The sequence below is a fragment of the Poromitra crassiceps genome, assembly GCF_964638095.1.
Source record: "Poromitra crassiceps genome assembly, contig: HAP1_SCAFFOLD_323, whole genome shotgun sequence".
Classification (NCBI taxonomy): Eukaryota; Metazoa; Chordata; class Actinopteri; order Beryciformes; family Melamphaidae; genus Poromitra; species Poromitra crassiceps.
Window position 1 is genome coordinate 149,179 of NW_028152079.1, and position 20,748 is coordinate 169,926.

General features: G+C 44.3%; 1 protein-coding gene across 1 annotated transcript; it reads right to left on the minus strand.

Annotated features, from left to right (window-relative positions):
• Positions 1 to 804: 804 nt before the first annotated feature.
• On the minus strand, positions 805 to 15,309 carry LOC310771056 (stereocilin-like; the record flags this gene model as incomplete). Its single annotated transcript, XM_083663736.1, has 12 exons — positions 805 to 881; positions 6,260 to 6,410; positions 6,591 to 6,688; positions 6,838 to 6,986; positions 9,382 to 9,524; positions 9,727 to 9,882; positions 10,340 to 10,480; positions 11,730 to 11,859; positions 12,049 to 12,164; positions 13,669 to 13,855; positions 14,533 to 14,622; positions 15,227 to 15,309. The coding sequence occupies 12 exons, from the start codon at positions 15,307 to 15,309 to the stop codon at positions 805 to 807; spliced, it is 1,521 nt and encodes a 506-aa protein (XP_083519862.1).
• Between the last annotated feature and the right edge of the window lie 5,439 nt (positions 15,310 to 20,748).

Here is a 20,748-nt window from a genome sequence, read left to right on the forward strand (position 1 = left end):
TGCCAGGGGTGAGTGAGGTCATCTGCCAGGGGTGAGCGAGGTCATGAGCCAGGGGTGAGTGAGGTCATGAGCCAGGGGTGAGCAAGGTCATCTGCCAGGGGTGAGTGAGGTCATCTGCCAGGGGTGAGTGAGGTCATCTGCCAGGGGTGAGTGAGGTCATGAGCCAGGGGTGAGCGAGGTCGTCTGCCAGGGGTGAGCGAGGTCGTCTGCCAGGGGTGAGCGAGGTCATCTGCCAGGGGTGAGCGAGGTCGTCTGCCAGGGGTGAGCGAGGTCATGAGCCAGGGGTGAGTGAGGTCATGAGCCAGGGGTGAGTGAGGTCATGAGCCAGGGGTGAGTGAGGTCATCTGCCAGGGGTGAGTGAGGTCATGAGCCAGGGGTGAGTGAGGTCATGAGCCAGGGGTGAGTGAGGTCATGAGCCAGGGGTGAGCGAGGTCGTCTGCCAGGGGTGAGCGAGGTCGTCTGCCAGGGGTGAGTGAGGTCATCTGCCAGGGGTGAGCGAGGTCGTCTGCCAGGGGTGAGTGAGGTCATCTGCCAGGGGTGAGCGAGGTCGTCTGCCAGGGGTGAGCGAGGTCATGAGCCAGGGGTGAGCGAGGTCATCTGCCAGGGGTGAGCGAGGTCGTCTGCCAGGGGTGAGCGAGGTCATGAGCCAGGGGTGAGCGAGGTCGTCTGCCAGGGGTGAGCGAGGTCGTCTGCCAGGGGTGAGCGAGGTCATGAGCCAGGGGTGAGCGAGGTCGTCTGCCAGGGGTGAGCGAGGTCGTCTGCCAGGGGTGAGCGAGGTCATGAGCCAGGGTGGATGGGGGCAGATCAGGGCATGGTGGGGCAGGGCATCAGCATGAGACACAGAGGACTGGGGCTCAGTGCCAGCCCCGATGAGTCTCTCCCTACACACACACACACACACACACACACACACACACACACACACACACACACACACACAGGGGTCAAACCAATAGAACTGGAAAATAGAATGCCCATTGGTCACACTGTATTTGGGCGTGTCACAAACAAAAGGCAAAGTAAACAGAGTTCCAGTTTAGATGATGCCGTCACACTTAGTTTCTGTTGCTCCATTAAGACTGAATGGGAGGAGCTGCTTTGTAAGTGTGGCAACACCTGATTCCAGCAATTCTGGGTACATGTTGTGTTTCAGAGCTGTTAGCTACATGTTGTGTTTCAGAGCTGTTAGCTACATGTTGTGTTTCAGAGCTGTTAGCTACATGTTGTGTTTCAGAGCTGTTAGCTACATGTTGTGTTTCAGAGCTGTTAGCTACATGTTGTGTTTCAGAGCTGTTAGGTACATGTTGTGTTTCAGACCTGGCTACACGTTGTGTTTCAGAGCTGTTAGCTACATGTTGTGTTTCAGAGCTGTTAGCTACATGTTGTGTTTCAGAGCTGTTAGCTACATGTTGTGTTTCAGAGCTGTTAGCTACATGTTGTGTTTCAGAGCTGTTAGCTACATGTTGTGTTTCAGAGCTGTTAGCTACATGTTGTGTTTCAGACCTGGCTACACGTTGTGTTTCAGAGCTGTTAGCTACATGTTGTGTTTCAGAGCTGTTAGCTACATGTTGTGTTTCAGAGCTGTTAGCTACATGTTGTGTTTCAGAGCTGTTAGCTACATGTTGTGTTTCAGAGCTGTTAGCTACATGTTGTGTTTCAGAGCTGTTAGCTACATGTTGTGTTTCAGAGCTGTTAGCTACATGTTGTGTTTCAGAGCTGTTAGCTACATGTGTTCAGAGCTGTTAGCTACATGTTGTGTTTCAGGCCTCTTTTGGTATGGTATGGTGTTTATTCTTAATCCCCGAGGGGAAACATGGTTTGCCACCAGAGCGAGAACAGATACAAACAAGAAACAGTAACATACAGCACAATAACAATAATACAGTGGAGAGAGAGAGAGCCTCACAAAGCAAGGCTAGCAGTGTTCATTAAAGAATTTTACAGAAGCAGGAACAAAAGATCTTCTAAATCGCTCAGTAGAGCACCGAGGCATCAAAAGCCTATTACTAAACGAACTGCGCAGGGCATTAAATACATTAAACAAAGGATGGCCTTCATAAGAAAGAATAGAATTCAATTTTCTCCTTGTTCTCTTGGCTATAATCATCTCCAAAGAATCAGGGGGAAGGCCAATCACTGAGCCTGCCTTTTTAATCATTTTGTTTATCCTATTTTTGTCCATGACAGTGAGGCTGCCCCCCCAGCAGAGCACAGCATAGAAAAGGACACTAGCTAGGATAACTTGGTAGAACACATGAAGAAGTGACCTGCTGATGTCAAATGATCTAAGCTTCCTCAAGTGGAAAAGTCCAGACTGGGCCTTCTTGAACACAGAATCTGTGTTCTTCTTCCAGTCCAGCTTACTGTCCAGGTGGACACCGAGATACTTATAAGACTGGACTATTTCTACCTCCAGCCCTTTAATAATGACAGGGGAGACTTCTGCCTTCTTCCTCCCAAAATCAATAACTAGCTCTTTGGTCTTTTCAACATTGAGCAGTAAAAAATTGTCATCGCACCAGGAAACAAATACATCAATCTCCTTTTTATAGGCCCGATCGTCACCTTTGTTGATGAGACCAATAAGAGCAGTGTCATCAGAGAATTTCTGCATATGACACATGGCCTCACTATGTCTGCAGTCCGCAGTATAAAGAATAAAGAAAAAAGGAGCTAAAACTGTTCCTTGAGGGGCTCCAGTTTTTGTCCAGATGATATCTGATACAGTGTCGTCCAGCCTAACAAACTGAGGTCGAGGCACAAGATATCTCATGCACCAGGCGATGGTTGAATTATGCAATTTATATTGAATCAGTTTATTTGCTAGAATGTGTGGCTGGATAGTGTTGTTCAGGCTCCATCTGGGCCCTTCTTGATCTAACTTCGTTCTCTCTCTTTCTTAAAAAAAAAAGAAAAACTAACCAACCTTGTACCACTAACCTAAACTTGTACCACTGTTCCTTCAGAAGTTGTAGTTGTCATAGACTGTGCTCCATAGTTGATTGCTCTATTGCTGACAAAAAATGTGTTATTGTAAGTCGCTTTGGATAAAAGCGTCTGCCAAATGACGTAATGTAATGTAATGTAATGTAATGAAGGCGCTCGAAAAATCAAAGAACATTTCCCTAACAGAGTTTAAATAAACGTCTTACAAATAAAGAAAAGCCACTGTCAAATTATGCGATTTAAGTGAATGTTTTGAGCTTTGAGAGAGGTTTGTTCATGTTTACCCATTTTGGTGGATTGTCCCAAGATCATACAAATGATGTGATTTTTGTGAACTTAAAGGCCCAATCCGTCAAAACTCACTATTACTGACGCCGGTGGCCGTTAGTGTAACTGCAGGCAGCGTGTGAACGAGCTGACGCGCGGGCACCATACTCGCACGCGCACAAGCAGTTGCCTGGCAACAGCAGAGCTGTTCGTTGCTTTGTAACGTTAACTCATAAAAGTCACTTGAAAACGGCAACCTGGACAATTTATCGGTCAGATCAGCCTCGAGATGCCCAGGAAGGATTCTGGATGAATTAGGGGACGTTATTGTGGCATGTTTGGTCGTGTTTTGGCTTGCGTTGACTGCGGGCAAGTCGATACTCATGTTAGCAAAAGCCAGGAAATAGCCTGCTCCCCCTGTATGTATGGTAATGCCTGGAGTTGACCAAACTGAACAATCAAACAATGTTTCATAAGCATAACAGTAACGTTAGGCATATTTAGGACTGTTAAATTCATTATCCACACAAGACGGTAACGTTATTAGTGGGGCTGGTGGTAATTTCTATAAATGTAAATGAATATTAGTTAGCCGCGATTAGCATCAAGCGAACGCTACTAGTATGTGCAGTCCCACTGCAGTCAGAGCCTGCTGGCTGCGGGAAGTGGATACTCATGTTTGCACAAGCCAGGAAATAGCCTGCTCCCCCTGTGTGTACGGTACCGTCAAACAATGTACCGTAAGCATAACAGACAGTAGGCTAACGTTAGGCATATTTCCGACTGTTAGATTCATTCATTATCAACACAAGACAGTAACATTATTAGTGGGGCTGGTGGTAATTTCTATAAATATAGCTAAATCTATTAGTTAGCATCAAGGGGAGCGTGCCTATGTTCCCACAGCCCTATGTTCCCACAGCCCTTTCTTGACTATTTTATAGAGCAGCAACGCGTTGAAAATAGAACAGTGGCGTAAAATAGAGCAGCGCGTGTGCTGCGCGTTGCATGCTGACAAGCCACGGCCGGTGTGAGTCTTTACATTAAATATAATTGAATCTAAAAGGCGCGGCGCGTTTTTTTGCGCGACATACATGTTCGGTGTATTTTGGCCTTAAGGAGCTAAGTTTAGCAAAGGACGTGTCAAAATTATGCCAGAGAACAGCACATGTCCACAGGCCAGGGCTACTAGCAAACAATCAAAATAAGATAATTTTTTTATTTATTTAAATAAATAAAAATATTGCACTATTTATGCAGTTAACTCAACCTTTATTGCACTATTTATGCAGTTCACTCAACATTTTTGTGCCAGGAACAGGCAATCTGCAAGTGCTGTCCTTTGAAGACTATTTCAAGATTTATATTTCTGGCGCCAGCAACGCCAATGGATCTTTTCTCCTCTCGTTTCATGACGGTGGAAACAGAAATTCTGAACAACTAAAACCTTTCCTCCACGGTTTCCAGGGATCAAGCTTCCATGAATAGCAGCCATCTGAGCAAACACTGTGGACCACTCAGCACCAATGGGGCATGGCCGCGAATTACGATCAAAATATAAGGGGGTCGTCGGAACTACACCTCTCCACCAAATATCGTGAAAATCCGTGCTGTAGTATTTACAAAATTGTGCATTTGGTTTTTCAAACTGTCGCAATAGAAACAACTATGGACGGATCGTGATCAACACAAAAGTGTTCCACGCAACACGCCTTCACCAAATTTGGTGAAAATTGGAACATTCTGCATCGAAACGTTTAGATCACATTGTGTTTTGTTATTTTTTGTGGTTTTGTGTCTCTTTGACCTTACTCAGTCATTCGTAGTGATGCATTGTGTAAGTTGGATTGTGAATGCCTTTTTGATTCTTCATTAATACAATAAAATAAAATTAAAAATTAAAATGCACACAGACAAAGAGTAAGTAAATCTTAGTAAACGTGGGAACATTATGAGAACTAGTGCAAACCACTTCTTGTAGTTTAGGGGGCTGGGGCCAAATCTGATATGGATGAATTGCTAACTAGTGCTAGTCATATTGTGTATTTTTTCATGATCATGTGTATTCTTGCATGATCAAAGGCACACAAAACTTTGAGACTGGTGTGGTTGTGCAACAAGACTATTGTTGGGAAATGTGGGAACACAGGGCCTTATTTTGGAAGAAAAAAAAATCTAAGAAATGTGGGAACATAGGGCTGTGGGAACATAGGGCTGAAATCTTAGAAATGTGGGAACATAGGGCTGTGGGAACATTGGGCTGTGGGAACATAGGGGTGACCCCCGCATGAAGCTAACGACTCACCACCGCAGCTAAATGCAGTCAAACAATAATGTTCCATGACCATAAGCATAACGGTAGTAACGTTAGGGTTGCATTACTTCACACAAGACGGTAATGTTAGCAGAGTTTCTGACCAGGTGGTCAGATACTTGTACTACGGAGTGACAGTAAAAATCTTGAAAATCCATTAGCAAGCAGCTAACGTTATCTGGTCAAAACCACATTACAGTAGCTACAAGCAGCAAGTTCCCTTCATGAACCGAAAACACAGTCCTGACTCTAGTTTCCCCCCCGATGTCGGTCACATTGCTGCTGTCTGGCCAGACGGGCTTCATTAGATAAATATTTATTTATTTAGTCTGGACTTTTTCTGGAGTCTGTGTTTGTTGTTTCCTTTAGCTAGCAGCTAGCGACGAGCGTAACGTTAAAAGCTACTTCAGCCATTTCCTGTTAGCGTCTAGACAAGAGACAAGCTCGACGTGAACGCGCGAGACGTCACATCCTCTAGCTGTGGCGGGAGATGCTATCCACTTCGAAACTGCGCTTTTCCATGTATCTTCTGAACGGCTGGTCGGAGAGAAACGCCCCTGGTCGCCATTTTTAAGTGACGTCAAGGCGCATTCACTCAGTGCCAATAATAAACACTTTGTGCACATTTATTTCTCGCCAGAACCAACGGAATGGGCCTTTAAGTACATGTTTCTAATTTATCAACGGGCTTTTTAATTTATTTTTTTAATGATCCAAGTTGCAGTGGTTTACCTCTGAAGTCGGCAGGCCTGTCCTCCCAGGGTGACAGCACAATACCCAGGGCTTTCCGCTGGTTACCTGACAGGGCTGCTTCCTGTTCAGCTGTTACTGCCACAGCCTGCTCATAGGAGAACATGCTGATCTGGTTCGGGTTAAACACCACCTGCAGAAGGTGACATGAGCCAAATGAGGGGAGGCAGGAATTGTCAAGATGAACACACCAACATAGATAACAAGACATTTCGGGTCCCAGAACAAAAGCTGAATAGAACTCCATAGACTTGTTTTGTGGAAGTCAGGTCAGTGTACAGTAAACTAGTAATAATAGTCATTTAAGACTTACACTAAACTGCTCAGGTGGTATCATTGAGATAGCCAGAGGTGTGATTCCTTCAATTTGGTCCCTCACCAAAGCTGACATGGACATATCTGGAAGACCAGCTGCACAACGAGAAAGTGAAGTAGCATCAATGCTCCCAGAGCTAAACAGCCACCAACATAACTGAGTGAAAAATCACATTTAGCAGATGATCACAGAGAGGATTGTTCATATCAGGGTGCTCAACATGAGGAGAGTGGATGTGTCTTACCTGCCAGAACTGCAATCTCAATGAAGACATCAGTCTTCCAGTTACCTGTGGGTCCAAATGCAAGACTGTGTTGCAGAAGGTCGACGAGAGCCAGCAACTGGTCTGGTGAGCAGGACAGCCTCAGCTGACCCAGCCACAGCACAGCCTTACTGAAGCCACCAGGGGGAGACAGCAGGTCACACAGTAAGTAAAGGGGACAGAAGTACCACAGGAATGAGTCCGGACCTGGATGTTAACACTTCCGCCTCTTATGTGTAAAAGTCAATGGGATTTATGTGTGAGGATTTCGGTTGAATGCTTGAAATAAGGTCTGTGGTTAACAAAAGTTTATGACTTTTATGATTTTCAGTACAGAAGCGTAGGCTACAGTGTAAATGAAGCTACAGTGTAAATGAAGCATACAGTGTAAATGCGTTTTTTTATGAGATTTTCAGAAAATGCTTCAACAGTCATAAAAGCGGTCCTCATATATCTACACACACAGACACACATATAGTGTGTGTGTGTATATATATATATATACACACACACATACAGTATATACATATATACACCCTATATATAGATCTTTTTGTGAATGTACAGCCCATTTTTAAACCAGCAGTATTTATATATAATACTAGTATAATAATATTATACTAGTAAATAGATGATGATGATGATGATGATTGATTTTTATTAAATGTGTCATGCACTTGACAGTGCCCAGCCCTCATGGGCTTACAAGACACACATATGATATATTATGCAGTACAACATACGCCAACGCCGCAGTAATAAAACTAAATCACAGCATAACATAACATTCACCATATCAGCAAAACAAAATCATTACATCATTTTCTGAACATAACATTTTGCCTTAGCTCCCATGCCTGGGAAAGAAAGTTTCCAATAAAGAAAGTGCCTTTCTTAAAACACATGATAATAATACATAGATAATAATATTATAGTATAATAATATACAATATAATAGTATAATAATAATAGATATATATACACATACACTAGGGTATTCACGACTACTGAATTTTAGTAGTCATCGACTACTTCCAAATAATAGTTGACTAGTCGATTAATACCGCTGAAGATATATTTTTTTCACACAATAGAAATGATCAATTCTCATCAAAAGGGTCTCAAAAACAGCCAGTAAAGGGTTAACTTAATGTAGGCGGGACCAATGTGGAGATATGTGAAATAGCAGAGTCCTGATTGGCTCTGAGAGGCTGTTTACAAATGAGCCATTACACCCCAGCAGCTTGTCTGAGTTGGAGATAGCGACTGTTTGACTTCAGTAACAACATAGACGAGTCTTTCTGTCTATTCACCTTATTCACCACACCCACTTTTTCTCTCTTCCGCGTTCAACGCAAACGTATTTGTTCTTCCGGTTCAGCGCTAGTTGCCTACTGTGGCTAATATTAGCCGCTAGTTAGTTATGTTATATGGCAGTAAAATGCCACTGAATGACCAAATTGATATAACTTTTAACCATTTTGAGTAACACTGTTTCCATACGGATCACCAGCGTTAGTTTGTTTTTTATAAACGTGGCTATATTCATAACGTTTCTATCTCGGATGCGTTATTTTGAATCCCACATAGGTTACGCCTGGCGCAACCTATGTGGGTTTCAGGACAAAACAGTCTCGACTCCACTAACGTCATCTTTAGAGCACAATATTCCTGGAATGCAAGTTTAACTAAACACTTACATGTCCTCTGTATTCTACATAAAATTAAGATATTACGGGTTGTTTTATTTTGTATGTTACATACTTATTGGCCAAGATATGTTAGTTTATGGGGGAGTAATTCTGCCAGTTTAGGAGGGGAGTGTGGGCGGCCATCTTGCCTGCGAGGTTTTTGGCAAGTCTAAAACGGAAATACTATTACGAAATGACGTAATGCGGAAGCGTCCATGTGTGGGCAAAGAATAAGGTGAATAAGTACCTTCAATTCTGTTGATTTAACATGGCGTCATGTGGAAAATGAGTGTTCAAACAAATCTATGTTCAATTTATGTATTTATTCTTCACCACAGATGAACGATTAGTTGATTATGATGCATAGTGTCGACTAGTGTTTTTTTGTTGACTGTGAAAGCCCTAATATACACGTATAAACACTAGGGCTGTGAATCTTCACTAGCCTCACGATTCGATTACGATTCAGAGGGCTACGATTCGATTCGATTCGATTATCGATGCATCTCGATACATCTTAAATCAATGCATCACTTTTTTTCCCCAATATTCCCCAATGATTTATTTTTTCTCACTTTCTTTTTTCTCACTGCGTGACTACTTTTAAAATAAAAGTGCATTTGGAATTGCATTGTATTATGATCCATAATTAAAATAAACAACTGCATGTACTTCCATTATATTTTATTTGATTATTAAAAAAAATAAAAAATAATTAATAATCGATTCTTGACATTTGTGAATCGATGCAGAATCGTGCACGTCCGCATCGACGATGCATCTTATAATCGATTATTTTTGACACCCCTAATAAACACACACACACACGTCTCACCTGAACTCCACAGCATTGAAAAAACGCATCTCTGTTGTTTTAGCTCCACACACGATGTATCCCATCGCCACAAAAGTGCTGGAGTCCAGCTGTGAAGGTTTCTGCTTGGTGGCGTTTAACAAGCGGCTGAACAGCACAGCCAGCTAGGATGAAAGCCATGGAGAGAATGAGTGAGCGTAAAATAGCCTCAAACAGGATTGTAGGTGGATGTATTAGCAACGTACTTGTACCTTCACCCTGTATTGTATAGCATGCCAGTGCTACTTGTACAATTTGTTTCAGAAAGCGAGTGAACACACAACACAGTGGATGTAATATGTCTCCGGCTATGACCGAAGCTGATACCTGTCTGTCTGTCCAGGTGTTGACTGATCCCATGGCGTAGATACTCCTCAGCTCGGACAGACGGAGGGTGCCCAGCTCTGCTTCTGACATCTCCACCGCTAGTCCACCCAGCTGAGCGACCAGGGACGGAGACATGGAGCGGATGTGGCCATGCACCTTCATGCGCGTGTTCACGCATACACACACGCATGCATGCATGCATGCACACACACACACACACACACACACACACAATCCCAGAGAGACCCCAGTTAAAACATGGCAGACATTTTAGCAACATTTCACATCCATAAAACCATATTCACCAACTTAAAGTCTTTATTTATTGTTTTTGAAAAGCGTAGCAAACAATATACTAAAACAATATATTCTTCCAACAATAAGAAATCTATTAAATCACCTTTGTACATTTGTACTACATGTTTTGCAATTAAAAAAAGACAGGGCAGACGCATTAACAACTGGATTTAGGAGGGGTTTCAAATGTAAACAGGAAGTATGGAAATGTCCCATAGGGAAGAAGCCTGGAATGAAATGCATGTGTGATGTGACGTGATGTGATGTTCTCACTGTGGTAGTTCCTGCACGATGGATGGCTGGAAGAGAGTCTCACCTCTTTGACTTTCTTGAGCAGCTGTTGGCGTTGGTAGGGTGTAAGGAACGGGTCGTGGCCCATCAACTCCAGACAGTTGGAGAAGTCCGATGAAGACATGCTGCTCAGACTGTGCGTGGTCCAGGCAGAGGGAGATGTTGTCTGCAGAAGTGCACAGCTAGGAATCAAGGCAGGAGCTGGCCAAGGACAAACAGGGACATGGATCAGACCAGGGGACTCTGCAGACATCCAGCATGTAGCACAGGCTGTGTCTTTCATTGACTGTTATCTTTGTCTTACGTTGTTGTGTTGATTACATCCAGCATGTAGCACAGGCTGTGTCTTTCATTGACTGTTATCTTTGTCTTACGTTGTTGTGTTGATTACATACTGTAGTGTTGAGTGAAAATATTTCTCATTATTCTGTAATGATAATTTGGGAGCAATTTGTTTGGACCACCACACGGCTCCCCCCCCCCCCTCCCCCCCTGGCTGATGGCCCTCCAGGCTTATCACCTTCCCCTCCCCCTCATCCCCCAGGCTATAGACAAGTTTCCCAGCGCTGGCCTAGGGCGGCGCCATAGCAGCCTTATATGTCCCCGGCTTCCGGTTAAGTCCACATAGCGTCCACAGCAGCCTGATGTTGCCAATAAGCTACGACTTAAATAGAGACTTATTACATCATATGTTTTCCGCCCCCTGTATGTTGAGTGTTGGTGAAAAAGAAAAATATAGCAGACGCTTTCTTTACTGTAGAGCGCCGTTTAAAAGCTGCACAACAAGCAGCATCAGTCCCGCCGGCCAGCGCTGGACCCGCTGTGAGGAAACACACAGGAGGAAACCGAAATGTCAAAACAGACATCCCTTGCTAGGCCAGTCCTTTTTTTTTAATCGAGATCATGCAACAAGTAGCCTACTTCAGCCGAGGCCAGCAAGACGGCAGGAAAGAAACAGAAGCGTGCCTGCCGCCGTCAAAAGCAAAAGAGACCCGACGTAGGCTGTCAATTTAGCGGAGGTAAAAAGCCTTTTTACCTACTCGGGCGAATCAATCAATCAATCAATGGCTCGCGCTTGTTGCCCGACGCTCGTATGATGAGGAGATGAATCAAAATACTTACCACCAATAAAGCCACATGCGAGCCGAGAACGAGTGCAGGAGAGCTGACGCAGGTGCCAGGTGTGGAGTGGGAGAGATTAAGGTGCGTAGCCTATTGCTGGAGATTCAAGTTGTGCGCTGTCTGCACTCTGCACTGACACTGTCGCACTTATTACTTTTAGCTGCGTTGTTTTTTCATCAAGGCAATGTCCAGAAGATATGGGTTCATGAATGTCTGCAAATGCAGATAGATAGGCTACAGTAGGAGACACACACACACACACACACACCACATATTGACTTGGCTGCTCCTACCATGTGGCTGGGCAGGCTGTAGCCCTGGCGGACACAGGCCATGATGTTCTCCTGGATGACTGAGAAGGCCTCAGTGTCTTTGTAAACCAGCAGGTCCTCTGGCTCTGCCAGGCAGCTCACTTTACCCAGCCTAAAGGTTCAACAACACACACCTGGCTGCAGATCACAGCTTTCCTTCCAAAATGCTAAATGCTAACGTTATGTAGTATATAACAACAATTTCAACTCATACACTGAGAATGTACTCAGAAATGTTAAATCCACTATTGAGCTAATGGGTTATAAGTGTTGAGTTTGGGGTGTCTGCAGAGCTGCTGACCTGGTGAAGTGCTCAGCTGTCAGGTTCTTGTAGGTGCCTATGAGGCTGTGAGCTACACACTGCTGCTGGAGGTGAGTCAGGGAGCTGATCTGCAGCACGTCCAGCCCCTGCAACAGCTGGAGATACATGACAACACAAAACACATCAGATCATCCTGAGGCACAGATCCTATTTGTGACTCAAATATAATGTGACATTGAACACATTTTGTTGGTGGTCAAAATGTATCGGATAAGATTATAAAAATGTATGAGATCAGATATCAAAAATGTATGAGATAAGAAATAATGCGTCTGTTTGCGGCTTCACGCCCGTGAGCGTTATCATATGAATGATGCATTCAAAGCTTCTTTTGTATTCATATGTGAGCACGTCAGTTACCATTGTATCCCTGCGCCATTCTTAATTCATGTGTTGGTATCTTTACTTATTGAACGTCAGTTACAAGCTCAAGCATAATAAGCAGTGTTTGGAATAACGCCGTTTAAAAGAACGGCGTTAGGTAACGCCGTTATTTTTTCAGTAACGGGGTAATCTAACTAATTACTGTTTCCGTCGTTACAACGCCGTTATCGTTACTGAACGCTAAATGCGGTGCGTTACTATGAAATGATTGAGTAAACTACCCGTAGCCTACACTAGTGTTGTCAAGTGAGGAGACCGGGTGGGTTATAACGAGATAAACGATTATGATTGGCTAAGGCAGAGTCATGTGTTTCATGGCAGCCAATCGGAGCCAGTGTTACACACGAGCCAGGAGTCAGGACACGGGCGACACACACACACACACACACAGACACACCAAACAGATTCGAGGAAGCAGCAGAAACGGCGAGTCCGGAGTAGAGAGCTGCGCGGGGCTGAAATTTCGGCCCGAGCCCTCCCCGGCCCGTGACATGCAGACCCGTGCCCGATCCAGCCCGTTGCGAGGCCCGAAGCCAATATTACGATATAATGACACATCTCTCTCCCTCTCTGTTCCGCGTGCTGCGTCGCCGCGTGGCCGTCCTGCGCAGCCTCTCTCTGTCTGTCTCTCTGACTCTCTCTCTCTCTGTGTTCGGGAGCTGTCCGCTCGCTGTACATGGATGGACAGGGTCTGTGTGTGGCTATGGGAGTGTCTGTGCACTCCTCCTCTTTGTCTGACTGTGCTCCGCTGTGTAAAATCAAGCGAGTACGCTAATACAACATTATTTAATTGAATTATTGAAACGGCCCGACCCCGGACCTATTAATTAAAAATAAATAAAAAACAAGCCCGGCTTCGGCCGAGGGGCCCGTGAGGGTACCCTCAGGTTTGCAGCAATCCATGAAAATTTGGCATTTTCAAGGTGGAGATAACGCAAATAGTTACTTTCCCTGGTAACTAGTTACTTTTATTATAGAGTAATTCAGTTACTAACTCAGTTACTTTTTGGAACAAGTAGTGAGTAACTATAACTAATTACTTTTTTAAAGTAACGTTCCCAACACTGATAATAAGACACAATGGAGGTGGCTGCTCTCTGCTTTTGACCAGTGTGTGACAGTAGCTCTGCTGTGCCCCGGGGCTAATCGCACTGACAAGAGCGCCCACTTCTCAGGTTTCCCAGCCAGGTGTTGGAGAGCTCAGAGGGCTGATACCTGAGCAGGTGAGAGGTGTTGGAAGTTGTGGAAGGGCAGGTAGACGATCAGGTTACCGGTGTCGCTGATGACTGATGGACCACCTCTGGTTATGTTGAGGGGGCCTATAGCCTGGACGTACCACTGTCCAAACGCCCGCCGCTGTTCTTCAGTCATGAGTGGCAGGTTCATGTTAATGGCCTCCCTCCTAGTGGAAAATAAATACACACAAAAACAGGTGTCAGTTGGATGCCACGCCCCCTTTTGGTCACTGGGCGTGGTATGTTCATCAATTCTAAGTTGGTCCATGATCTACCTTTCTACAAAGTTTTGTCAAAATCCGTTTGAGACTGACAGACGGGAGAAAAAACATGAAGTTTATTTATTATTTTAACTGTTTTTTTTTCACTTTTTTTTCACTATTTTGAGCTGCTGACTCGCTGTCCAGTCATATCAGCTGATGTCTGTATGGAATAATGTTGTGTTTTTATGTTTTATTGTGCTGTGTTTTTATTATGTTATTTTTATGTGCTTTTACTATAAATCCTGTCTGCAAACCAAACTGAATGGAACTGTACTCTGTTAGAAGCCGGTAAAGACCGAAACTGGACTGGCATGGGAATGCATCTGCACTGCTCTGGAGATTGCTGTAATAGTATACCTGAATCAAACTGAAATATAGAATTCATAATTTAATTTATTTAGGTATCCGTTACCTATATTTTGCGATTGTTGACTTAACAGCAAATACCTGCGCACAAATGGTGGCTTTTCTAGATTTAAATCTAGCCAGCGAGCTACAGTAGGTTCATTTACATTGTATCTACTGTATAATGCATGCTCCTGACACCTCTGGGCACAATGACACATGGCTTTGTGCAGAACCCTGACAGCAGGGCGTGCTCAGATGTGCAGAACCCTGACACCAGGACGTGCTCAGAAGTGCAGAACCCTGACACCAGGGCGTGCAGAACCCTGACACCAGGACGTGCAGAACCCTGACACCAGGACGTGCAGAACCCTGACACCAGGGCGTGCTCACATGTGCAGAACCCTGACACCAGGACGTGCTCAGATGGAAACAAGTGTAGAAAAGTGAGAGAGCATGATTGTACACCATCAGAATAAATCTTATTGTTTACTAGATTAAGGTACACACTCAGTACCCACTTTCTTAGGTACATATACAGTATACTGTACGATCTAGTACTGTACATATCTAGTACTATGCTGTACCTATCTAGTACTGGGCAGTGGAGGTGCAACAGTTAGTCGACCACCTATTTTTATAATCGATTAATCGTTGACATTTTTAAGAAGAAAAAAAATACAATTATCTATATATCTATAATATTTTCTGGTTTCTTTAGTCTATGATAGTAAACTGATTGTCTTTGTGTTGTGGACTGTTGGTCAGGACCAAAGAAGACATTGGAGATGTCATCTCGGGCTTTGGGGACATTTTTCATCATTTTGTGACATTTTATAGACCAAACGACTAATCGATTAGTCGAGAAAATAATCGACAGATTAATCGATAAGGAAAATAATGGTTAGTTGCAGCCCTGCTGGGCAGGACCTCCTGCTGGGCAGGACCTCCTGCCCCCTGCTGGGCAGAACCTCCTGCTGGGCAGGATCTTCTGCCTCCAGAACAGTCTCCATTCTTCCAGCATGTTTATGTTTATTTGCACATAGATACATAACATACAGTAATCATTTAAAAAATTGCTCATTATGCAGGAGAGGTTGGAAGCCAAAAATGGCTGATAAAGGTACCTCCCCCATATCAATTTCAACAGATATATTTTAAAAAGGAAAAAAAAAGGGGGGGGGGGGGAGCATGGATTCAGGAAGCTGTACTATTGACACCAGGAAGGATGCTCCATGGGTTCATGTTGCTTACAAAACCCCTGGCAAAGCGTGTTATTGGCATGTCTCACACACACACACACACACACACACACACACACACACACACACACACACACACACACACACACACACACACACACACACACACACACACACACAAAATGGACCAGGCAGTGTTTTTCCATTCTTTCACCATTCTTGTTCCTAGCCAACAGAAGTGCAACCTGGTCTGCCGCTGCGGCCCGTCTGCTTAAGACACTGAGACAAGTTATGCTCTGAGATGCCCTTCTCATCACTGGTCCTTCTGCTGAGACACTGAGACAAGTTATAGAGACAACCTCCTCACATAGAGACACTGCATAACGCATCATCATTCAGAAGCCACGCCCAAGACGGGGGAAAACACAAACCCCCCCTCCAATCCTGGCGTTCTCCTATGTCACGTGCATGGTTGCGTGTTGCACAAAAAGATCGTATATACGGAAGATGAACACTCCAACTTACTTCCTGACAGCTAGATCCACATTTTTCTTCTCGCCAATTCTCAATGGCTTCCTTGTTTTGCTCAGGAGTACAAAAAAACTATAACTGGCGATTTTTTACATTTGTTGTCTGCGCAGCCCACCACACAACAGCTTTTAGCTATCGTCGGTGTCGGGCCAGGACCTCGAATCTCACTTTTTTCACTTTTTTACTTTTTCTCATAAATCAGTGGCACTAGGCACCCCCCACCCCTCTGTGTGTGTTTTACAAATTTTAACCAATAGAAAAGCATTAAAACGATCTTGTGAGTAATTCTCGTAACGCCATTGGCCCTCAAACTGTCCATCAAACCTCGAAACTCCACCCCTGCCTCCTGTCTCCAGGCAGAAAACCACCCGCAAAGACCGCAGGATTCGCAGGATTCGCAGGATTCGCAGATTCCCAGCTGGCACAGGTTTTTTTTTACTTCGTCTGAGGTAAATTGATCAATAAAATGTTTTCAAACTGCAAACTCATTAAACTATGCAGTGTACCTATCGTTATGTCTGATGGTAACACTATAAATCGAAGTGGTTGTTGATAGTGGGACAAGCTAACATAGCGCGGCTAACATGCTATCGCGGCTAACGAGCAATGCTGTTTCTGGAGAGAAAAGCTGAATCATCGTCACAATAAACATTTAAACTATGCAGTCAGTCAGTGTACCTATCCTTATGTCTGATGGCAACATTGTGATTATAAATCGAAGTGGTTGGTTGTTGACAGTAATGCTAGAAAAGCTAGCTAATGTTACAAACGTTAGCGCTCCATGTTAGCTAGCTTTTTCTAGCCTGAGAAATGTTGAATCATCGTCATATCACTACGTTAGCTTCTAACATTAGATCAATCATTCGCTCAATCTTTACTTCATGAAAGGTGATAGAACAGTCACTTGAAATTCTCTTGAAACTGTGATGATAAATGTAGTCTCAACAGCAAAGAAATTGCTTGCTCTCTGAGTCTAGATACAAGCTGGTCAAATTAATGTTATCATGTTAGGCTATTGTTCACTTGCGCTGTCGCTATTTAAGACTGTCATCATCAGATGTATGTAATTCATAATTACTAATCTAGTTAGCTAGATAACTTTTTGCTTCAACATGATGCTATAACCTGTTGATGCAAACTAATCTGTTATGACCCGGTTTGTTTGTTTTTGCAGTAGAAATGTCTCTGTCGCTGGAAGAGATGTGCCAGCTGGTCAATGTGAAGTATTCACAGGCAATAAGGGCAGTTAGTGTAGTTGCATCTGACAGCACATCTGAAGAGGAAGTAGGCAGCTCCTGCCATCCCACAGGCTCAGAGGATGATGGGGCAGCAGTGGAGCAAGGAGAGAGAGAGGAGTTTGAAGCGGACACAGGTAGGGTGAATTGTGTTAATCAGGAATTGATATTACAATGGTTAATGAGTGGATACACATTTCACAGACACACACTTAATCATGTTTTTGTTTTGTTTTTGTTCCCTCCCCCCCTCCACAGCAGCTCTCACAGTGGATAATATGAGGGAAAAAGTCTGGAGCAGCGCTGACAATTTAAATACCTTTAATTTTTTTATACATTTTAATAGGTGCAGAGTATCAGACGTATATTATCAGACTTTTAGTCTGATACTTTGTCTGATGCACTTAATGAAGGGATTTAATTGTCCGAGCTGCTCAAGATTTTCTCCTTTTTTATTGATGCTACCTTCCTGTTTCTGTGATGCACCGGACCTGCCTACTAATATAGCTGAAGTGCGGTGGGACTCTCTCTCTACTGGATAATACGAGGGATCAGTGTTGGTAAACAACGGCTTACTGAGGGGTAACTTTATAATGGGACCTTATGGAGCCAGCCCTGAGCGACAGTTACACAACATACATGATACATCAGACTCTTGAGCTACTTCTGCTCTCACTCAGAATGTCAAAATATAAGCGATGTGATGTATACTTTTTGAGATATTGACGTTTGTTTGGCACAACTCATACTAGTTAACTGCTGCAGGGTTCCACATTTCCGGGTGGTTTTTGATTATGATGGAAAAACTGATGTTTTTGTTGTTGTTTCCACAGCAGAAGAAGGAGGCAGCTCATCTCAACCCAGGAAAGAATCAGAGGATGAGGGGACAGTGGAGCATGCGAGGAGAGAGAGTGCAGAGAGCGAGGATTCGGAGGCGGACACAGGTAGGGTGAATGTGTTACTGTAATCAGGAATTGATATTACAATGTTTCATGAGTGGATAGACACATTTCACAGTAGACACACACACACACACACACTTTTTTTTAAATCTCCACAGCAGCTGTCACAGTGCATAATACAGACACACACTGATGTTTTTGTTGTTGTTTCCACAGCAGAAGAAGGAGGCAGCTCATCTCATCCCAGCACAGAGTCAGAAGATGAGGGGACAGTGGAGCATGCGAGGAGAGAGAGTGGAGAGAGCGAGGATTTGGAAGCGGACACAGGTAGGGTGAATGTGTTACTGTAATCAGGAATTGATATTACAATGTTTCATGAGTGGATAGACACATTTCACAGAAGACACACACACACACACACACACACACTTTTTTTTTTATCTCCACAGCAGCTGTCACAGTGCATAATACAGACACACACTGATGTTTTCGTTGTTTCCACAGCAGAAGAAGGAGGCAGCTCTTATCATCCCAGCACAGAGTCAGAAGATGAGGGGACAGAGGAGCATGAGGGTGGAGAGAGCGAGGAGTTGGATGCGGACACAGGTAGGGTGAATGTAATACTGTAATCAGGAATTGATATTACAATGTTTCATGAGTGGATAGACACATTTCACAGAAGACACACACACATTCTTTTTTTTTATCTCCACACTGATCTCCACACACACTGATGTTTTCTTTGTTGTTTCCACAGCAGAAGGAGGAGGCAGCTCTTATCATCCCAGCACAGAGTCAGAGGATGAGGGGACAGAGGAGCATGCGAGGAGAGAGAGTGGAGACGGTGAGGAGTTGGACGTGGACACAGGGTGAATGTGTTACTGTAATCAGGAATTGATATTACAATGTATGAGTATTAATGGGTGGATAGACACATTTCACAGCAGACACAAGCACACTTTTTTTTACACCAGCAGTCACAGTGGATAACACACACACACACATACACGCTAATGATTGTTGTTGTTGTTGTTGTTGTTTAAGATTCCCACAATGGTGCTGAGGGTGACACAGTTGGAGGAAGAAAGCGGAAAAATCCAAATAATTGGAAGAAGTCTGTGCAGAAAAAGAGAAGAATGATGGGACAGCCATACCTTGGGATGAGGAAGCAGGAAGAGGTAACCAGGGAGCACCGGGTGATGGGACCAAGATGCCAGTCAGCTGGACATGCAAAGTCCTCCCTGATACACTGCAGTGAGATTGGAGAGGCTGCAAGGGAGAAGATTTTCAAAGACTTTTGGGAGAACATGAACTGGGAAGAGAAGAGGATGTATGTCCGTGGTTTGGTAGATGTCGTGCCAGTACAGAGGAGAAGGGGGTCTGAAAATTCAAGACGGTCATCTACCAATCTTTACTTTTTAAAAGTCGATGGGCAGAGAAGGAGGGTGTGTAAGAATCTGTTTTTGGCAACGCTGGGAATAAGAGAATGGTGTGCCCTTAACTGGGTGAAAGACAGAGACAAAACACAGAAGACGGCAGCATTGTGTCACAGAGGTGAGGCTCATGAGTTCATCAAGAGTTTTCTGAAGGATCTCCCTAAGGTGCCCTCCCACTACTGCAGGGCAGATACATCAAAGGAGTACCTGGAGCCTGTCTTCCAGTCCATGAGTGATCTGCATAGAGTGTACCAGCGTGCTGCTGAGGAGAAGGGGCTGACAGCATTATCTAGGCAGGTGTTCTCAGAAGAATTTAAGCGGCAGAACCTGGGTCTTTACCATCCAAAGAAAGACCAATGTGACACATGCTGCTCCTTCAAGGCTGGCAACTTGCCAGATGATGAGTGGCAGGACCACTTAATTAAAAAGGAAGAGGCCCGTGCTGCTAAAGGACAAGACAAAACTGACATGACTGACAAGACCATGGTTGTCTGCATGGATCTGCAAGCCCTCCTCCTCTGCCCCAGATTGAAAGCATCAGCTCTATACTACAAGACCAAACTCGCCGTGCACAACTTCACAGTTTACAACATGTCTACACACAACGCCACGTGCTATGTCTGGCATGAAGGAGAGGGAGGTCTGTCCGCCAGTGAGTTTGCATCCTGTATCACAGATTTCCTCTCCGAGCATAAAGAGTACGAGGAGTACATTTTGTGGAGTGATGGTTGTGGGTACCAAAACCGCAATTCGGTGCTCAGCAACGCTCTCCTCAAGTTCTCCACAGAGATGAAGAAGGTAGTCACCCAGAAGTTCCTGGAGAAGGGGCACACGCAGATGGAGTGTGACTCAGTGCACAGTGTCATCGAGAGGCGTCTGAAAAACCAGGAAATCTATGTCCCAGCTGAATACGTTGCACTGATGAAGAATGCGCGGTCCAAGCCCAACCCGTATGAAGTCAAATACGTCGACCACACCTTCTTCCAAAACTTCAGCAAACTGAGACTCTGCAAATCCATCCGCCCAGGGAGCGTACGCGGTGACCCCACTGTCCATGATATCAGAGCCATCAGGTAACTATCAAACTAAAACCATGTCCCTCTCACCAATCCAGGTCAAAAGTCATGTTGTTGCACATTTACTTGA